The following is a 22162-nucleotide window of genomic DNA, read 5'->3' as shown; positions in this document are numbered from 1 at the left end:
ATTATTGAAGGTTGCAATTATTATTGTTAATTGACATTATTGATTATTGGGATTATTGAAGATTCTTTAATCATTAAAATTTACATTTTGTCTATTTCAATGGATCCCCAGGGGTCCTTGATGGGATTCCGGGGGTCTTCAGAAAAACGAACAGTTTAATGTTTAACTGTTCCTCTGGCAAGGGTTTTTTCCATGCACCATAATCGGTTAACAGCAGTTCTTTATACATATAAAAATGTTAATGTACTTTCAGTTGCAATGGTGGTGCCGGAACACCACTTAGAAACTACAATTCCAGTGCTGCTTTACGCAGTTTGGGTGACGTTACAGGGGCATTTCCCGTAGTAACCTTTCCTGTCTGCCCGCTGGTGCGTTTGCGCCTCCTGCCTTGAGAGAGAGGTGAAGAAGAGTTTACTTTACGGAGTTCAAGGTTTGGTTTCGGTGTACGTCTGGAGTAGAGGGTTTTGCCGAGGCAGAAAGCCCCTTTTCACAGAGCCAAGATGCTGAACATGTGGAAGGTTAGGGAGCTGGTTGACAAAGCGTGAGTATCTCCCAACTATATTTCGTTTGTTTCGTGTTATTTGTGCCTGTAGTTTACCTGTTTGAAGAGACACGTACCCAAAAGTTTGACGTCACGTCACTCTAACAAGTTAGCTAGCCCGAATGCTTCTAGCGAGTTAGTGAGCTGACTTTGACAAATACTATTTATCTTTAAGTATGAGTGCCCGTTTTTGTCACAGTTTCTTTGTTTGGTCGTTCGACTAGCTTGAAATAGCGTATACAATGTTATGAGATCACTTAACGCGTAGTTTATGCGTTTTCTCCGACAGTGCAAGCTAACTCACGTAGCTAACAAGCTAATTATCTAGCCCGCTGGCTAGGTAGCTTTAGCCGACTAGGCTAGCCAGCTAAGCTAGTTTGACAGCTCCTGGACTGAACAATCAGGAGGGAGTGTTTAAACGTTATAGCTTAATGCATACATTGTTTTACCGTCGGCTGTCTACCACTGCCTGGAAATATTTTTAAGAGTGTAGAAATGTGTTACTCTGTAGCACGACTATTGTGACACTTGTAGCTAAGTTTCACTCACCGTTACAGTAGTTATACTGTAAGTTATGTCAGTTGGTAAACTTCATACCACATGGCTGGATTACTGTTTGTCGTCTTAACTGTCAAATTGTTATGTTTGTCTTACACCCTGTCTGTTTGCAAAGTGGAACTAGTCAGACAACATAATCTTAGACCCTAAATGTTATCCCAAAATAAAACACTATAACGACTTCCTTTAACGACTGTGGCAGCAAAAGAGTCGTTAATTCAGTCTGCAATGTATGCATAATATTTAACCAACAGTCTTATTAGTTATGTTGTATCACTATATATCACTACAAATGGTAAGCTGTTACTGAATTGTGATATATAACACCAAACAACAACGAGATAAACAGCAGAGGCTTATTAATCAGTGACCAGTGATCCAGCAGTGTTATGCAACGTGTTGGTGCAAGAATTTGAAGTTAAACTTGACATGTCAGGAACTGTTTACCTTTCCACCAGGTTTTGAATAAATGGTAATTGTCAGGCAAAATGTAAAGAAAGTGATTGGAAAAAAAAAAAAAACAAACAAACACATATGTACACTTGGTACTTTTTGGAGTCATGATGAGTGTTTGTATAGTCTGGTGGCAGTGTCACTCCAAGTCTGCATGGCCAGTAATTCAGTACCTGAACATGGGCAACACCTTGTGTATTGTGCGTCTTTTGTTCTGCTTTGCACTCAGGTTAACATTTAGCTGCTGACTAAACGTGAACACGTCCTGTACTGTAGAGCTGTGGCAGGTTATTGCACAATATTTCCTCCTTTCTAATGTTTAATGGCTAATTTTGCAGACCAACACAATGGCCTGTTCTTAAGTCTATCCAAGAATACATTCCTGCTGAACGCACTTGTAACTTGAGGTAACACTCCAGGGACATGAGAGACAGAGAGGGGGACAGACCTATAGAGAGAAATAGAGTAAGGTGTGAGTTTCAAAGATTAAAGGAAAGGGAGTGTCCATGTTCATTTCCCTCACTGTGTCTTTGAAATTGTCTGTGATAAAAGAGCTTCTATTTTTAGACATTCTGAAATGGTCACTTTTTTGAATAGACAAATCAAAATAATTTTCACAAAATGTCACCAAACAGTGAGTCTTTTGCGCAGACTGTGGGGTATAATGCAACACTTCCTGTTGTATGATTAAGCTGAGGTTTTTGCTAAGGTAGGACATACAAGCAAATGTTTTATCCTGTTTTAAATAGGTACTGCAATGAATGAAAGCAACATGTATTGTATGTAGAATAAAATACAATTGGGTTCATGAGCTGAAATGTAAGGGGAATGTTTTGACAGACTGTTGAAGTGCTGTATCTAACAGGAATTGGTGTGGTAGTGTATCACTGTGAGAGAGTATCACAGCTTCCGTTTTATCTGGCAGATAACTGGGACAGGAGCTACCACTGCGATGAGTTGAGATGTTGCATCACTACATCATATCCTCTGTGTTTGACTGTCATTCATGCAAACATCGTGCAGTGTCCCTAACATTGCCAGAGGATATATGCTGTTAGTTACACAGCACACAAAGTAATCTGACTCTCCAAAACTAAATTAATCTAAATGAAACCTAATCTAAAATTATTATTATTTTTTTTTTTTACCAATAACATCTAAAGTCTTATCCAGGTCTGAGACAAATATAATATGAAGAATATTCCCATTAGAAATCAATTTGATACAGGACAAGGCTTAATGTCTCTCTGGAATCTCTCAGCGCACACAGTTTCTGTAACCCATGGTCCAATTCACAAGCTGGTTTGAATCTGTTGTAAAAAAAAAAAAAAAAAAAAAAAGCAACTGGCATGGTCATTTTCAAATACTTTTGATGGCATAGACCACATTTTACAAAAGAGAGTATGCTGTCAGAGTGGTAGCCATACCATGCAGCTTGCAGTAGTAACAGAGCCCTTTTCCAGAACCACAGAGAGGGTGTACCTCTGTTAACCCTACCATCAAATCAATGTTGCTCTTCCAGGCCCTGTACATTGTATTGCTGATGTGGCAGTAGTGAGGGAGGGATGAGGAGCTGCAGGTTTCACGTGTATTGCCTTGCCATATTTTGGCTAAATCTGTGACAGCACCTACTTAACGTGCCACGGAAAAATGGCAAGTGACAGCACTCTTAGGGCAAATCATTGAAAGTGAAGTGGATACACTGGTATCCATGCACCAGCCGTAGTAAAAAAAAATGGCTAGATGACCATTTTATCCAGTCATTGCTGAATATATGTCATATAAGATATTCATTACATTTCTATGCATAGTCATGAAGTCCAATTGAAATTCAGAATCTCCTCTACAAAGTCCTTGCCAAGCGACATTAAATAGTTGATGTAAACAGACCATAATGCTTCAGAAATTGGCCTATATCCTGTATGTTTCTAGAATATTCTCTGCTTGGAAATTCCTTTCTTCTTCTTAATACCTTTTATTGTGCAGACTGGATATTAGAAGGAGGTTAGATTTCTGTCTTGCAATAAGTTGGTTGTGACAGCATGTGTGAGGACATACTGAAAACCTACTAACAGAAACTGCCACAAGTTTTTGTAATCTGATTGAATAGATAAAAATTGGTTCGCCTCTGTTCGTTGTTTAATCATCATGACTCTGAATTTTCACAGGCTGCCAAATTTGCCTTGTTGAGTAGATGGTGTGCAGTACATGGCTGTTTGCTGTTTTTTTTTTTTTTTTTTTTTTTTTTTTACATTAACCCTTATGAAGTATAGAAGTTTAGTGCTTTAGAAAAACAAACTCTGTCAACCTGAGATTATTTAACAGCTACCATTTATAGTGTCGGTTTCTTCTCATTTGATGTTCCTTTTTCTTTTGTAGTCAGTCTCTCAGAATGTTAACAGGCAAGAGCTCACCCACAGCAAGCACACCCCTGTTTCACTGAGCCATTTTTATGCCTCATTTATGTGTTGATATTGGACGCAGATTTGCATTGGCTTGTTTAGTCCCTTGTTTTTGGTTTTGACACTCAGAGCACACAGAAGCACTCCCTGTTGTCCTTTTAGCCTCTAAATGGACAAGTGAATGGGTGTGGCTATATTGAGAGAACCTTTTATCTATTATCGTCCATGTTGTTGGTCTCAGCAGAGGCCTGATATTTTGAACTGAACTGGCAAATGCCACATAGAATACTTAACTTAGGATGCTTTGTAAATTGATGTTTGTTGGGGTTTTTTTTATTCTACTGTATAGAACCAACGTGGTGATGAACTACTCTGAAGTGGAGTCGAAAGTCAGAGAGGCCACAAATGACGACCCCTGGGGACCATCAGGACAGCTGATGAGTGAAATCTCAAGGTAAGGACAACACACAGTTTTATAGAACATGTCCGTCTGAAATGCACCAAGGTTATTTGTAAATAAAATAAAACCGCAGAGATGTTATTTTAAAGTCCCTTTCCATTCAAGGAACTTTTCAAGGAACATTTTCTGGAGGTCAGGAAATTCACCTACTTTTTTACTATAGTAACCTAACCTATTTTAAGTTTTGGTTCTTGGGCCCTGCCCACAAACGTCCCTGTTTCCATGGTGATATTTTTCTTCCTGCCAGAAAACAACTGTATTACAGTTTGCAGTACTCAAAACAAGCCTCACAGCTGTTACAACATGTGGACAACATTCATACAAAATGCTGACAGCACTGGTTTGTGTATTAGTATTCGGACTGAGATGAGAACTGTCTTTTGTTGTTGACATTTAACAATAATTATGTAGCCAACTAGAGTCAGAGAAACTTACCTTGGTAATAGTTTCCTTGTGGTTATATACTAAAAGCAGACAAGGAGGCAGACAAAACCATGAGAAGATCTTTGCTAATTTGAAAATTGTCCTGACCTTCAGTTGTTTTTTTCAGACTCTTTGCTGCACATCTCTTTTCCTAAATTAATTTAGTTCAATTACAGTTGCACAGCAGTAAATTACAAAGAACAAGACAATGACCTAAACCTCCTCCAAATTTACAGTGTTGCTGTCTTGTTGCATACAAATTGATATATGAATGGATATCACTTTGCCTATTCCACGCAGTTCTTGGGTTGCAGTGGATTCACAAACACCTATATGCTAAAGGAACCTGTAGTCCATGAAATAATTCCTTAGTTTAGTTCACCAGGCTCTGTAGTTCCAGGGAGTCTTGTCAAAGGCTGTAAAATGACTAACTAATTAAAACATGTCAGTAAAAAGACAATGTCTCCCCTTTCTCTTTCTTGTATTCTTGTGTAATCAGAGCCACCTTCATGTATGAGCAGTTTCCAGAGGTGATGAACATGCTGTGGGGCCGTATGTTGAGAGACAACAAGAAGAACTGGAGGAGAGTCTACAAGGTCTGCCACTCTTTTGTAAAGTTAAAGCATTGCACAAACAAACATGCTTAATTATGACATGAGGCACGGAGGCCTAAGCACTAAGTCCAGTTTTGATTATGCTTGAATTTGGGACCAGACCTATCTTGATCCAAGGTGGATTTGGTTTAAACAAAACTCATACTGAAACCTATTTAAAATAAGTTAAATAACCTATTCCCTTTCATTTCAAATTTTCTGCTTGTTACTTACAGGCAGGTTTCAAGTCTGATTAAAAAAAACTAGGTGAAGAGGGGTGTTTTAATTGAAATTATGTCTTTTTGATCATTCACAAAACAAAGACAGTTGCCCTTGAATAGAAACCGTTAAGATGCCTCACATTATTTAACGTGTTCTGAATTGAGGCTAAACACTTCTGACAAATAACATCATGCCTATAAGCCAATGGGTGGAGAAATCACAGCTTGGGTACATTTGATTGTGTTCAACAATATCCAAGTTTTAATTTTTATAAAATTAAAGCTTAAGAAATATTTGCTACAACTTAGGTCTTGTGTCTTCTTCTCAGTCTCTACTACTGCTGGCTCATCTAATCAGGAATGGATCTGAGAGAGTTGTTACCAGTGCCAGAGAACATCTGTATGACCTGAGATCATTAGAAAGCTACCACTTTGTAGGTAAGGTGTTGTTTTAGCCTCTGTATCTTTTCTCTCTCTTTACACCATCTCTTTCTTCACATGTTGGAGGTGTGGTACACACACAGACTTGCCAAATAAAACACTCATGATCCATCATTGAATTGTTTTTGTTGAGTTGTTTTTTTTCAAATTGATTAAGTGAGGTTTTCTACACAAGGTTAAAAACAATAGCTTCAGTGTGGGCTGTAATGAATGGATGAAGGCCCTAAGCTCTACTTATTCCACAAACCCTTAAACCACACACACACATGCAAGCTGCCTTAAAGCTGCTTTCACTCTTCCCAACCATGTGTGTATAGAAGTTGCTGTTTACAAGGAAGAATATTCAGCTTTCCTCATACAGAGATATTTATCATCTGTGTGTGTCATTTCAGCACATTGTAAAGTTAATACAAAAAGTTACTAAATCATATTTTATATTCATTTCTGAGTTTCTGTGTCTCCACATCTGTCCCAAGATGAGAATGGGAAGGACCAGGGTGTGAATGTGCGTCACAAGGTGAAGGAGATGGTGGAGTTTGTCCAGGACGATGACAGGCTTAGGGAGGAACGGAAAAAGGCAAAGAAGATCAAAGACAAATACATCGGGGTGTCCTCTGACAGTATGGGATACCGAAGTTACTGTAAGTCCTCATTTGACCAAGTAATATAAACAGAATGATAATTAACAAAAACCTTTTTTAATTAAATTCACATCCTCTTTGTCTTGCTTCTATCTCTTCTCTCTCTCTTATCCCCCTACTTAAATTCCTTTGTTCCAGCGGGGGACAGGTATGACTCCAGTGACAGCCGGGGAAAGTGGGACGATGAGTGGGACGGAAATAAAGGGCAGTTCCCCTTCAGCGAGAAGTTGGGAGAGATCAGCGACAAAATCGGAAGCACCATTGACGATACCATCAGCAGATTTAGGAAGAAGGAGAGAGACGACTCACCAGATCGATTTAGGTAGGAGACGGACCAGTCAGCATAGTATATTTACTGCTATATTAAATTTAAAGGCAGAAACCATGTTCCAAATATAAACAAAAGAGAACCCCCCACCACTAAAAGTCAAAAATAGAAAAAATTTAACTAGGTATCACTTCCACAGTTTTTCAATACAGGACCACTTGTGAAGAGTAAATAAGCCTTTATTTTCAATTATGATCACATTAGAAAAACACAAAATGCCTTTTAAATCCACAAGTCAAAATTATACTGTGAATGTGAATTAAATGGTCATACTTGGTTGAATACAATAGATAACAATTTGGATGCATACAATAGATAACAAGGTATCATCCTGAACAGGATTTGAATAATGGTGCTTTTGGTTCCTTGATAGATAAAGCCTGACCTGTTATTTTCTCCACAGTGACAATGAGGAGGACCGGGGCCGCTCGTCTCACAATGGCCAGTCTGGAAAAGAGTTTAAAGATGAAGAGGAGACTGTTACCACCAAGAGTGTACAAATAGTCCAAGCAACAGAGACAACAGCAACACGCAAGAGAGGAGGGGTCCCGTCCAGGAAAGTAGACTTGGGGGCTGCAGCCCACTACACAGGAGACAGAAGCCCAAACACCACTACCAAACAGGTAGCAAGAGCAAACACAAGCATATAAGATAAGACTTTACACATGTAGTTAGGTTTGTATTGTGTCCTGATCTTTTTTTAAATGTTCTGTATTCCAGCCCCAACCAGCAGCAGCCCCTCAACCCTCCAGTACCGGCTTAGCTGATCTACTAATGGTGGACACAGCACCGAGCCAACCCGTTGCCACAAGTATGATGTCATTGAATACCTTGACGTTTTGTGAAATGCGCTTGTTTGTTGTCTAACAGGAGTTAGCTAAGAAGATTGATTTCAGTTGCATTTCTGTGGCTTCAGCAGAGAAATGTGTTCAGCATAGCTTAGCACAAATACTCAAATACTGGAACCTTAGGGAAACAGCTAGTCTCTGCCGAAAAGGAAAAATGTTTTATTGACGTGCTGTATTTTCTTAGCAAACAAGCTAGATACCAGTAAATCCAGAAAACTCCAGTGTCTACAGGACAAGACTCTGTTTGCAGTTACGGTGCCCAGCTGCTGGTGCTAGCTACAGATTTTGGGGACAACCGGGGGAGGGAGTTGATGTATAGGAACTAAGTGCACCAGATGTTTTTGGAGCAGTCCCTTGTGAATGGGGAGGGTAGAAGCACTGAACAGATGTTTGGTCTCCTCCACCTATCCACTGCCACCACCCCTCCTTTCCCTCCTACACATCTGACGCTGAAGGAATGTTAACTATGGTAGAATGACACCTGGAGCTCGCTTGTGTAAAATTGACGTATTTATTTCTGTTTCTCAACGCAGACCTGATCAGTGGATTTGCTGACTTCTCCTCGCCTGCTGCCTCAGTCGGCCTCTCCTCAGCATCCGGTTGGTTTTTAAGACTTTTTTTTTGCTAGAGTGTGTATGCGTGTGCTGTGCTGTTGCAGCCATACTGCTAGAATATTCACAGGGATGCTGGGAGAGAGCCCTGGCCATATGGAGCCTGCTACCTGCTCTGCATAACAAGAACAGACACACATCAACTCCTGTTATGGATGACAAGGAGACAGGGACAGAGGAAGAAGTTGGTGGGGGTGGAGGAAGCTGAGAGAGGGAGAGAGACAACAAGCAGGGCCAGTTCAATAAAAATTTAAAATGTGGCACCAGTGGTCACTGAGAATGCCCTGGATAAAGCTCAACTGACCTCACTGAAGACTCAGTTTTTTATTCTTAATTGCTGTGACAGGTTCAAATTTGCTTGTGTGACTTTTATTTGCTGAATCTTGCAGTTATTTACAAAGCCCACGATACAAACATCACTGTTTGGATGGTAAATTTAAACATTTACCCAACTGTCTTTTATCTTGTGGCAGCAGCACCAGCCTCCAACAGTAATGGAGACTTTGGAGAGTGGAATGCCTTCCCTGGAGGTCAGATGCCAGTATCTGCTCAGACTGGCGACACCAGTAGAAATGACCTTTTTGGAACCATGTCAGCAGGCCCTGCCGCTGCTGCCCCCCCAGCACCCGCCCCAGTCTCGGCTCCAGGCTCAGTTCCTGTGTCAGCAGACCTGTTTGACTTGATGGGGCCAACTCAGTCCCTCACCTCCTCCCAGAGTCTCAACTTTAGCATGAGCAGCACACAGACCTTGAGCAGCACAGTCCTGCCCCAGTCTAGGTCACAGGTATGCATGATTGCACTCGTACACACACACATCCTTTTTTAATAATTAATTGATATACATATCATTACAAGACACATAAAGGAGGCATAAATGATCCAGGTGGAAGCAAAATATCTGCAGGAAAATAGCGATGCTCTTGGGGACTTAATGTTTAATGAGCTAGACAGATACATTTGAGGGTTAGCAATTTTATATTAATAATATTAAAATTACATTAAAAAAAAAATCATGTGTTTCTGTATATGTATGGCAGTATTTTAAAAAATACAGCATATAATTTTGATAAAAGTACTTCATGATTCAACAAAAAAATTGTCATCATAGAGATACTACAACATTGTGTGTGTGTGTGTGTGTGTGTGTGTGTGTGTGTGTGTTAGAGAGAGAAACACTTCTTTCATTGCACTGGCTTTGTTTTGAATACACTTAATTGACGTTGTCAATTAACCATGGCAGTACTGACACAAAGAGCCATGACAAGCCAATCAGTATTACTCAGTAGCAGACTAATAATTACAGTCTCCAACAATGGAAAATATGGCAGTTAGATACCAGATGGAATGATTAATTATTTATTAGTTAAAAAACATTATGGTTAGGGGCTTTAAATACATTAATATTGCCCTATATTCTATCTAGCTTAGAATATTATTAGTAATGACCAATAAAACCATTTAAGATCTAGATATGGATTCTATCGCCATCACTTTAGTGGAACTGCTTATAGCGGTCACGGTTACAGTAATCATCTGCTTATATGGATCAAAAAGCTTGGACAGAATCATTCCTATTCAAATGCTGTTTAAAAAGAATTCTTATTGTAATCAGTAGTCCACTTGGTGTTCCTATTGCATCTTTTCATACATAACATATGGGGAAAAGTTAATTGTTGTAGCGTACTACTGCAACCTGTCATATGCTTAGGCTCTAACTTATTTGTACAAGGTTTTTGACTGCCACAGTGTGTAACAACTGGTAATGAATGGTAACGTCCCTGCCTGCTCTCCAGACATTCAAAACATTCAAACAAAAGTTCACTGTGCTAGTGTATTGGTAGCACTTGCTGTGCGCACTCACAAACCATGTCATATCTTCACCGCCCTGGCTCAGTGAGTTATTTTGCCCTCCTATTCCTGCTCTGCTCGTGTTTTGGGACTCTTACAGTGCGTAATTAGCGTCCCTGCTCTCAGCTGCGGATGTGTTAAGTGAGTGGAATGTAATGCTTTCACCCTGACCATTCACACTTGGCTTGGAGGAGGAGATGGCCACACTGGAGTTGATATTAGTTTATCTTTTAAATCAGTAAATAGCAAATGTAATAAATATACAAATGTCAGTTAGATAGTAATCTGCATGATAAATAAAGAAAAAGGAAAAAACATTACGTTGTAATAATCTTCTGGCTATAGTGATCATTTGACCTGGACAGACATGGTCACTACAAGCGGTTCCCATAGTATTTTTAATGTCAGCTTAAAGGAGTCCAGTTTGAGACTCAACCAATCAAATGTGTTTGTTTTCATCTAACCATGGGTTTATTCATATCCCATTGGCCATTAAATATCAATGCTATTAATGATATTCTGGCATGTAAAGGCAAACGTCCCATTTGATGCCTATGCATAAGGTGGCAAAAAGATAAATGTCAAACAGATGTGATAAATCATATAACTAACCTATCAGTACGGCACCTCAGAATGCGTGTGATAGAGACATAGCTCGTGTGATTGAAAGATGGAGGACAACCATGATGGTAGAGGGTTAACATGCAGCCCCACCAGATGCTCATCTCCCCCAGAGACCGCCCACTAACCACCCACTCCTCCTGTTACTGACACACAGAATGAGAAGAATCAGGTTTGAGTTTTAGAAACATTAAAACCCAACAATAGCCTGCATACGTCGACATTATTTCCATGTTTAAAGGTTGTTGACCTACTTAAAAAAAAAAACTCATTCTTTTTTTTCACTGAGAAGACACACACACACACCACTTCGTCTTACTCTCATTGCTTTGCATGGTATGTTTTAATGATTTTGGAAAGAGACAGTATTAGACAGTATCAGGGTTAAGTGGGTCAGGCTTAAGGCTTAACACCTTAAATTATGACAAACTGTATCTGATCATCATGTGTTTCAGTGTTGGAGCATTTCTGCATCTTATCACTGTATATTTCTGTGGTTTAAGCCTGGATTAGTTGTCTGCCTAACACTGTATTTGAGCTTGTGTGCGTCTTTGTTTTTACCAGCCCCTCCAGAACATGGGAAGTCCGCTACATTCGCAGTCTATGCAGCCCCTCCAGCCCCTCCAGCCAGCGCAACAGGGAGTGGCCTCTCAGGGTGCCGGAGCCAAAGCGTCCCTCCCATCCACCTGGTCAGACCACTCTGTTAACATCAGCCTGGACTTCCTGGGTCCAGGCATGCAGCCCCCCAAGCCTAGCCAGCCCAGCCTCAACACCCTCCAACAAGGTGAGAGAAATAGTAGATCTGACATGAATAGTGACAATGTAACCAGGCTTTGTCATCTTTTTCACAGCATACTTTAAATTTGGCTCTTTAATTCATTGAGTTTGTTCTGTCATTTCCAGGTAACCAGACCAACATACTTTCCCAAGGAGTTTCCACCATGAGCCTTGGACCTACAGCAGTCAGACCAGCCATAAATCCTATGATGCATCCTGGTTCTGGAATGGGGATGGGGATGGCCCCCAACCAGGGCATGATGGGGATGGGCATGAACATGGGGATGCCACAGGGAGGTATGACCATGGGGATGCCTGGTGCTATGGGCATGGGCATGGGAATGGGGATGAACCCTGCAATGGTCCAACAGCCCAAACACGATGCCTTTGCTGACTTCGGCAACTTCGGAAAGTGATGGACCTGGAGGTCAAAGATTATCAGGAGGAGTGGTGTCAGTCTCTCTCTCTCTCTCTCTCTCTCTCCGTCCATTGGTGAAGGATTGTTATGAGCTGCAAACAAAGAGTACTTGAATAATGTCAACTATCATAATACCAACACCCTGCAATCTCCTTACTTTTGAAAGTAATACCGTGTAGTGATACAGATCTAAATGAATGTGTGTGTGTGTGTGTGTGTGTTGTTTGAACCAATGATCTGCCTGGTCTGGGGTGGTGGTCAGACATACACACTGATAGTGTGCCTTGTTGGTTAGGTATGAGTCGGTGAGAAGAGGAAGTGTGTGCCATTTTGAGAATGTCAGGGGGATTTGCTTTATAACCTCAATCAAGTGAAATCATCAGAATAGCAAAAACGTATATCAGTAGCTGCATATTTTTTTGAGATGCACTCTCAGTAACTTTACTGAATGATGAGTTTGGATAACATGATCAGCCATTTTAACTCTCTAATGTACATTTAAGAATGTCAAGTTACCTCTTTTTTTTGTCCTTGCTCTTCCTTTGACCTGTAAATAGAAATCTGGAGCCCTTACAAATAAGTTATGAAGTTCCTATAGAGGAGGCAGTGACAATGTGAATAGTTGTATCACACAGACCAAATCTGATATGACTTAAGACCTATTACAAAGCACACTGACACCTTCTCTTTGTATATAAGTGTGCACACTCCAGATGTGGCCTGTCAGCGCTACAGTTAAAGTAATGAATGAGTGTTTGGAGTGAAAGCTATTGATCAATTTTAGGAGTTTCTCCTTCAACAGACCATCATTTGTGGCCTTTTTTTATAGGTATATATATCTATAGATTTTACTTAATATTATAATCAGTTTGCATCCAAATGAGATAATCAGTGGGTAGAAAGAGCCTCATACAGGGGTTGTGGGTTCTTTATTACAGCACAGAGTGCCTGAAAGACCTTTGCCTTTTCTCATCAGTTAACCTCTTTGAAGGAGACAATGTGACTGTGCAGTGTTGAGGACAGCTACCAGAACGGAGCTTCTGTACTATGTACAAACAGTGTTTGTACTTACACCTCAAGCCAAGTGTACTGTCTGTACAGATGTTATTTCACTCATTCTGTTTTGTTTGTCCCATGCACATTTTTGTTTCCACTCTGTTCAGACCAGTGATAGCTTCAGTTCTCTAAAAACACCAAGATGAAAATACTTCAGTCAGCACCTCAAGTGTTGATGCAGACTGTTATTAAGATTGCATCGTACATCTATCTGTTGTCTCTTAAAATGCTCGACAGTGCATCTTAGTAAATGCTGCCTTCTCATCTTCCATCTTTATTACTGTTACACATTAAAAACTGCAATCTTGAAAACATCGTTGCTGCCATAACAATCATAGGTCCAAGTCTGCATGTATTGCAACCCATCAGGTACAGAAAATTGTGGGGGAAAAGAGAGTGAGATGCAGTTTGTTCACATCCAGTATGTTATGGTGGTTGGATGAAGATGTGTTTTGGGGTAACAGATAATGAAGAATCTTATTCAGCTGTACAGCGGCTAAGTGATCTGTCTGTAACATGTACAAAACATTGCTCTTCAGTGGTTCAAGTGCCTGCCGATGGTTGCCTCCTGACCCTTGTAATGAGTGATTGATAAGTAAATCTTAGCTGCCTGACATATTTGGTATGTCAACGATGAGATAAATAATTCACTGACCAGAGGAGAAGGCAGTGGATTCTGTAGCCCCATGAGGTTTGAAGTTGTGCTTTCCAGCTCTCCCAAGGGCTCAAGAGGCTGAGCACACTAACACACAGTAGCCTTGCATTGGAGTCTGAAGCATTAAAATGACCAAAATCTGTTTTTCTAAAATATCTCAGTAGATTGTTTTATGCTTTTTTGTTTTTTACTTCAAATCATTTTGATCTTCTCTAAAATGGGATTGTTACTGAAACACTAGTATATGCAAATGTAAAAAAAATGAAAATCCTTTGAGAGAAATGAAATTTTGCATTATTCCCATTTTGATTTGATTTACACATCGAGATTCTTTATCTACAACATTAAACAGTTGATTGAAATCTGTTAATGGTGTGTGTTATTTGGTGTGCTATGTCATTAGCCTCGTTCAAAAGAGCTTCAAGCAGCAAAAGTGAAGCCACTGCGCTCGACTTTGAAATTACATTTAGTTGATGCAAGTTTTTTAACTTCATTGTTTGAGCTAGTAAAGAAAGACCTTCAATAAATACATGCATTCATAGATTATATTAATAACGCCAAGAAAACAAGTACAGGGAATGTAAACTCTAACAATACATAAATATTTGTATGCTGAGCATCAAATCCATAGATTTCTACTGCCGACTGCATCACAGTGCAGGTAACACAAGACCGGAAACTAGATCAAATTAAGACATTATTGACAGATTACAGAGTAAAAGTGAACTGAAGTAGCACTACTGGAATAAGGTCAAATAGCGTAGTCTAATTGAAGCCCTTCTCGTTACCACCAGTGCTCTGACCTTCTCATATTGTATCGAGGTTTGTTAGAACACACTGGTGTGACAAACACGACTAAAACACGGCTTGCATTAAACAATTGACCCCATTTTCACTCTCAGGAGAGGACTGGTAAATGGGCTATACTAATAATATTCTGATACATTATATGAAAAGTAACAGTATATAGATGAACAACAGTTCAGCTACTGATAGAATTTGTCCTATTTATGGCATAACATATATAAAAAGAGGGTCAATTAAACTCTGAAGTCAAATGAAGAGAAACTAGAATAAGAAGGTATAACTCAAACTCTTGACGCAGGACCGGGAACATTATCGCAACATACAATCGTTCTGTGCCACTCATCATCCAAAAGTAACCCCTGCCATTTAAAAAGAAAAAAAACCAACATCTTTAAAATTTCCACGAGATGCAGTAAATTGTGCTTTTATGGGTAATGTGCCCATTAAAGAGTAAAAGCAATCTGAGACGTCAAGACAAATGACAGCTTTTGAGTGCCATCTGCAATCTCTAGCTTCACAAACTCAATTATTCATAATGCATTTATGAAGTCCGCTGAGACTGCGCTGTCATTCCTGCTCAAACTAACGGGAAAAGCAACATAAAGGGACAAGCTCTTTGAGACAATGGCCTTGCAGATGGTACTAATGTGTTTATGCTGCCACCTGCTGGGTAATAACCATAACACAGACACGGTTATTAATGCTGTGGCAGAGGAGTGTCAAAATAAATTTTCTTTAGTGGCTGACACACAAAAAAGCAAGACAAGAAATGACTATAATTAGAACTGAGAAGCTTTTATTTCTCAAAATCAAGACGATATCTCTGGTGGGCAGAGAAAAACCTCCATATCAATATGATATAACAGTAATCCTTGTTTGATTCTTCCGAATCTAATTCAATCACAATCTAATCACAGAGATCTCTCTTCATACACACATCTATTATTTCAGATGTTCAACATGAAATGAAATTTCTAATTCAAATGTAGTTGTAGCTGATGTTTGTTGAAAATACAATGTTTTGTTCAAAAGTATCAAACAGGAGACAAGAATCAGATTGGCTGTAGGTTAACCAGGACAACGTTCTCACCCCGAATGAAAAGCTGGTTGATGTGGCGTGTATGGACTTTGCCGTACGGCTGGGAGTTGTTCTTATGACAGGCCTCTGAGCCCTGGGCCTTTAGCGAGACTTTGTGTTTATCCTGTGTGGTTTTAACAGCATCCGACGACATGGACTCTGTCCTTCTCTCCCCTCTGCTGGTGGTAGGGTGAGAAGATCGGCTTGTTCGAGTAGCTTTGGGGTTTACAGGCTGACGCTTGCTGGCTTGTTCCTGGGCTTCGTGCTTCTTCGCTGGCTCATCACCTCCTGAGCTTTCCTGGAGCTTTAGCTTCTCAAAGAGCTGCACAAAGATTTTAGTTACATTAACATCTGTGGATAAAACTATCATCATCAAATCAAACCCCATTTTTTATACTATTTATCTTCTGCACCATAGTCATTCAACATATTTACATTCAGTAATTACTTCTCTATATAGTAGTTATCATTGTTGGGGTGGGGTCTGCCATTCCTTTCCTGTCATCCTCACTGTTCACTGCTCACTCTCCTTATCATATCAGAGCTATTGAGATCATGCAAACCCAACGTTTCCAACCGCTGCTGCTTCACAGTGAAAGTGTTCACTGGCAGAACACAGGATGGCTTTTATTGATAAGCACAGGAAATACAGTATCACCGTGGCCATCACCGACCTGGACCTTTAATCAAAAAGGTGCCTACAAAACAAGACATGCTCACTTTCTGTGCTTTTTTGACAGCGGATCAGTTTATTTACTGCAGGAGTAATGGAACAAAAAGGAGCATCATAGTTAAGATGAGATGCTGCTGCTGACAATTTCAATCAACTAAAGGATTATAACTTTAATTAGTACTAAGTAGGAAACATATTTGGGTCAAAAAAACAGTGAAAACTAGCACATACCCGTGTAATGGTGAGGGCTTTCTCATGGTAGAGTGCCTCTCCAAGCAGAGGCTCTCTGTATGTCTCATCTACATCTACCATCGCCTGACAGAGAAACAGAAACAAAAGGTGAAAGGCCAATATAAAGACATCACATTCATGCACATGGCAGCTGTCAAGTCAAAAGTACAATGAGAAAATGCAGGTGGGAAAGCGCTCACCATGTTCCAGAACTTGTCGAAGGCCACGACGAAGCCAGAGCACACTCCCCTCAGTCCCTTGAAGGTCCTGATGTGAACTTTGACCCTTATCCTCTCCTCAACGCATCGATACAGCTCACCCAAAGGACTCCCTTTACACACTGAGGACACATAAAACACAATCTACTTTGTGCAAATCCACAAATACTGGTACAGGATAAAATTCTAACTGCTAAAGTATTACTCATATATTACCCATGAAAGGTTAGCAATAATAAATTACCCAGAAACAGGCTCTGTCTAAAAAGTAAAAAGTGTGTATAATGCCTACATATTGTTTTGTAACAGGACGTATTTAGAGCCTTTATTTTCAGTAAATATGGTAATATCACAAAGCCAAAATACTACTAATAATAATAAATGTAAACAAGTAAATGTTCTACTATGTAACAGCTAATTTTACTTTTATGGCTACAAATAGTGGTACAGAATATAATTTTAACTGCACAAGTAGTACTAAATGGTTACCCAAAATATTACCCATAATAAGCTAGCAATAATAAATTACCCAGAAACAGGCTCTGTGTACAATGTCCACATATTGTTTTGTAACAGGACATATTTAGAGTCTTTACTTTCAGTAAATATGGTAATATCACAAAGCCAAAATATTCAGTTATAAGTAAAGATGCTGCATTAAAAGTAAATGTAAAAGAACAGGAGTATTATCAGCAAAACGTACATAATGTACAATGTATAGTAAAATAAATGAAAGGTAATCAATACACAGAATAAATGTAGCAGCTGATTTTACTTTTATGGCTACTTTAACATGTTGAAAGGTTAATTATGTCATAGATGTATCAGTATTATATATTAAGCTTCAAAAGAGAATATTGGTGGTGGCTCTTTCTTTTCCTGCTGGCCCGCAGAGCCTCTATTGATTTCTCACTGTGCCAGCAGCTCTTAAAGAAAAGCTTGTTGCATGATAGTTTAGACATTACATCCCTAATGCCAAGATCATCTCTGATCATTTCATTGATTCAGAGAGGAATCAATTACAGATGCTGCAGAGCCTCCAGCTGTCAGTACCCTCAGACCAGATCAACCACAACACATGTTATGATTTTAGAAAACTGTTCATGTCATTCCAGGAAATGCGGGGCTTATGGTTTTGGTGTTTTCATGGGATTTGTTGACAATTATAAAAATACATACCATCATCAGCCTTATCCTTTACTGCAATAGAGCAGTGGATTTAGCTGGGTATACAACCTGGGCATGTAATTAATGGGGTTGAAGCATTTTTATATACAGTATTATATATGCATCACTTCACAGTAGTGTTTTAAAAGTGGTTTTACAGTTTATACTTAATTAAAAGCGTTTCCATGGGGACCTGGCAGACTGTGTGACATCAGCAGTTGAGCTCTAGAACAGTTAGACTGTGACACAACAACCAGCATTCTACATCAAAACCTGCAAACTCTTCACCCTGAGCTCACTCTGTTCATTTGTGCCAGGAAGAGCAACCAAGTTGTATTCTCAGCCCTATCGTCAAACTTATCTTTGTGAAATTTTAGTTGCTGCTTTGAAAGTTTTGTTTGTTCTGTTTGTTCTGTATTGTGATATACAGAAACTAAATATGGAGTTTCTTGAAGGAAGCAGAGGAATCTACAGACCCATCAGGGTATGTCAGAGGCCCAATTAAGAGGGCTGCATCCTTCTTGAGAGTGTTTGGTTTTTACTGCAGATTTTAAACATCTTCAAGTTTACTTTTAAAAAAACTAACATTATCTTCTTTTGTTTAAAGGTGTTGTTTGATACAACCATCTATGATCGCGCTCTGCAGCTCTGCTGGCATATAAAGAGCTACAAGTCTCAGGTAAGAACTACTATCCTTCAAAGCCCACACCAACACAAAATGCCAGGTAAATCCTGATAAACTTTGTCTTGTCATACTTAAAGATGACATATCTCCTTGGTGTTTTTCAGATTGCTTTGTTGATGGAACTCCTAAAGCTTCAGCAGAAAAACCAGATCCCATCTCAGGTGACTGCTGAAGACATGATTGATCTCATTCTGGAGAGGAGCAGAAATACGCTGAGAGAACGGTGAGTTACTGACACACAAACACACAGTCCACCACTACACCTTGAACTCTTCTCATGTCACACCAATCTGTCTACAGTGAAGTGTAACAGTAAAGATAATGCTTCTGTTTTGTTTCTGTTTGAAGTCTTTGGGCGTTTGAGCTGGAGGATTTCGATGAGGACGAAGCCAGGCCTCTTCTGATGCTGGTAAGACAAGAATCCCAAGACCACTTGAATTAGATTGGAATGATTTGTTTTATTATGTTGATTTTAATCTCTAAATATGAAATAACTGGACTATATACCTAATTTGTTGGTCCAGGTGTGGGCAATGAACGTCAGCAATAAAATGAGGGATGTTGAGTTTGAGGCCAAAATGCTCCTCAAGTCCCCAGAGGCCATACCCCCTAATTTTCAGTGAGTCACATTAGACACACATTATCTATTAACAGCTGAACTACATTGGTTTTAATATGTCTGTGATATTCTGAAGGGTTTTAAAATGTATTTTCATTGACTGTAACCCACAGACATCCTAAGGTCCTCAGTATGGCAAAAGACTATGCCAAGATCCTGAGACAGAGACAGCAGGAGGCATCCAGCTCTAAAGTGCTCTCTCCACAGGAGGTGGTGATGGAGGTGGTTCCCAGAGTCCTGCAGGGCTTCTGGGTGCTTCCCCCTCACGCCCTCTTAAACATGCCTTCCCAGCTGCTCAGCAAACTGTCTGTTGGGGTTGCAAAGGCCACTTTGGACCGTGTCTCCAGTGCTCTCACCACTATGGGACATCAGGCCAACTTCTCCCGCTCCATGAGGGATGACATGGTCCTGTCTATCCTAACAGAGATCAGGCAGATGTACCCACACGATATCCTGGTGAACAGGATCAAGAACTTTGCACCAGTGCTCCTGAGTAAAATCGCTGATGTCGCCACAGAACAGATTTGTGAGATGTTTCGGCCCCAGAGCCCCAAAGTGCCGGCTCATCTGACACCTGCGGCTGAATCTCCAGCCACCACTTCTGAGGAGCAGCAAACACCCAGTCCAGATATAATCTCTGCTGTGGTTGAAACTCTACTGTCATACCCTGCTGAACCTGCAACCAAGGTTCACGCCAGAGAGGATGGTAGTGGAGAACCCAGCCTGGACAAAGACCCCAAATCCTCAATTGAACTAGACACTGCTGCAGTTAAAACTCTACTGTCAAACCCTGCTGAACCTACTACCAAGGTTCACGCCAGAGAGGATAGCAGTGGAGAACCCAGCCTGGAAAAGGACGTCAAATTCTCTAAAACACCAGACTCTGCTGTGATCACAGCCCCTGCTGAACCTGCATCCAAGGTTCAGAGCAGGGAGGATGTCATTGAAGAACACAGCCAGGTGAAAGACCCCAAACCCTCAACTGAACCAGACACTGCTGTGGTTAAAAAACTACTGGCACAACCTGTTGAACCTGCATTCAAGGTTCAGGCCAGAGAGGAGAGCAGGGGAGAACCCAGCTGGGTGGAGGACCCCAACCCCTTTATTGAACCAGACATTGCTGTTGTTCGAGTTGCACCAGTTCCTCTTGAACATGTGGTGATCGCAACAGGCGACTCAGAGGTCACGTCTACGAACAACAGAGAGACAAGCTTCCTCGACTTCCTTCAACCACTGTGGTGTTGTTTTCTATTCACAGACAAAAAAACTGATTAACTGTTGTGATGTATTAAATGTGTTGTATTTAATAAATAAATTCAAATTATAACATAAAATTATTGTGGTTGTGTCAAATTGTTTAAATACTCTACTGTTTAAAGTATGAACACTGATTTGGAATGTGGAATATTTTTTACATTCACAATTGAATGCAGATGCTTCCATACAGGGCACAAGGGGTCACTGAATGGGTTGATGAGTATGAAAATGATGTTAATCATTTAATTAATGTTAATCAGAGCTCAAACCAGTACAATACCCATGAGAAACTTTGGGATGACATGTTGGCAGTTTGTGGTGGCCAAAAACATAACTAGGGCACTTCCTATCAGTTTTTCTGGTAATTTGTCACCTTCATTTGCACTAGCCTATAATATTTCAAGCAAAAACAAACATTGTGGATAAGTAGCCCTTCAATTTACAAAATTGTGACCAAAATACGTACTAAGTGGGATGTTTTGCAGTTGGAAATTAACCTTTTTATTTTTTTGCTGAAACTATATGATGCCGTCAATTTTAAACTGAAAGTTGTTGTAACTTATCGACTGATGCATTAATACCTATATATCTGCAATTACTAATATCTGAAGCTTTTAAAAAATATTTCAGTTTATCGCAGGCTCCAAATGAGACCATGTTACCAAACAAATCCAAAATATTCCTACACACTTCAACACAACTAAGCTGCACCATATGAAGCAGTGATGTAGTGGGTATTGAACCTACAGGGCATCCTTGTCAGGACATTTTTCTGGGGCTTCTGCCGCCTCCTGCTCCGCGGCGTGCCGCTGCTCTCCCCCTCCTCTGACGGCGGGTTATTCACCATGAGCTTCTTCAGCCTCTCGATGCGCTCCGGGTCCGCGACCCCTTTCATCGCCTTGAACCGTTTCTTCTCCACATTTTCCGGCTTGGCCCTGCCCCGGCCACCCCTCAGAAAGCTCTCGTATTCTGCCACATTGTTAAAACATTTGATGTTTGGAAAAGGAAGCGGTACAGTCGGAGAGTATAAGGCTAAGAGGGGGTCAAAGTTCTCAGAGCAGACATCTATTTTATCTGCGTCATCGTCCCCATCTTTACTGTCTGCCTCCGGCTCGTGCTCCGGCACTGGTGCTGTACTTGTACCGGCTGCTGGCACCTTCTCTTTGCTGTCTGATTTTACACTTTTTCTTTCCCTCTCCTCCATGTTTGAAACAACCGCAGACGAACACACGGTGAAGCAAGGAATCCTGGGAAGTTTGTTGTTGTCGGTTGAGTTTGAGGTATCACTCTGCACCTATTTGAAGAGACGCTAGACGTCACATACCAGAGTCTAACTGTCAAATGTTGCATTTTGGTCCCATATACTCTTAATATTGATGTTCTTTTTTGTAAAAACAGATATCCTCAAAAACACAAAAAAATCCACAAAAATCCACTCTTCAAAAAGAGCTTAACCTGCAACTGCCCTACAAATGCTGCAAGAGGCGTTTCTCTAAACTGTTACTCATACACGATCTTTGATTGTACTCTTC

General features: G+C 40.3%; 3 protein-coding genes across 4 annotated transcripts; 2 read left to right on the top strand and 1 right to left on the bottom strand.

Moving 5' to 3' along the window:
* The first annotated feature begins 380 nt into the window (after positions 1-380).
* Positions 381-14265, top strand: clint1a (clathrin interactor 1a). Of its 2 annotated transcripts, none has more exons than XM_056383432.1 (12): positions 381-541; positions 4304-4408; positions 5337-5433; positions 5981-6089; positions 6569-6733; positions 6872-7055; positions 7465-7684; positions 7782-7872; positions 8443-8508; positions 8997-9304; positions 11554-11773; positions 11893-14265. In XM_056383432.1, the coding sequence occupies exons 1-12, from the start codon at positions 501-503 to the stop codon at positions 12180-12182; spliced, it is 1896 nt and encodes a 631-aa protein (XP_056239407.1). In that variant the 5' UTR covers positions 381-500; the 3' UTR covers positions 12183-14265. The 2 variants fall into 2 exon arrangements, with proteins under 2 accessions (XP_056239407.1, XP_056239406.1); XM_056383431.1 differs by having other exon boundaries at positions 8994-9304.
* A 1211-nt stretch (positions 14266-15476) lies between these two features.
* Positions 15477-22114, bottom strand: lsm11 (LSM11, U7 small nuclear RNA associated). The gene is made up of 4 exons (XM_056383434.1): positions 21378-22114; positions 16885-17024; positions 16685-16768; positions 15477-16102 (listed from the first exon to the last, which is right to left on the bottom strand). Exons 1-4 carry the CDS (start codon positions 21832-21834, stop codon positions 15755-15757), a joined length of 1029 nt encoding a protein of 342 aa, XP_056239409.1. The 5' UTR covers positions 21835-22114; the 3' UTR covers positions 15477-15754.
* Positions 17032-20716, top strand: LOC130173892 (uncharacterized). Its single transcript, XM_056383433.1, has 6 exons — positions 17032-18553; positions 18677-18748; positions 18859-18977; positions 19103-19163; positions 19279-19373; positions 19487-20716. The coding sequence occupies exons 1-6, from the start codon at positions 18509-18511 to the stop codon at positions 20646-20648; spliced, it is 1554 nt and encodes a 517-aa protein (XP_056239408.1). The 5' UTR covers positions 17032-18508; the 3' UTR covers positions 20649-20716.
* Positions 22115-22162: the final 48 nt, after the last annotated feature.

This window comes from Seriola aureovittata, chromosome 8 (genome assembly GCF_021018895.1).
Source record: "Seriola aureovittata isolate HTS-2021-v1 ecotype China chromosome 8, ASM2101889v1, whole genome shotgun sequence".
In the NCBI taxonomy this organism is placed as follows: Eukaryota; Metazoa; Chordata; class Actinopteri; order Carangiformes; family Carangidae; genus Seriola; species Seriola aureovittata.
Note: the sequence above shows the minus strand (reverse complement) of the source record. Positions and strands in the feature narration are given on the sequence as shown.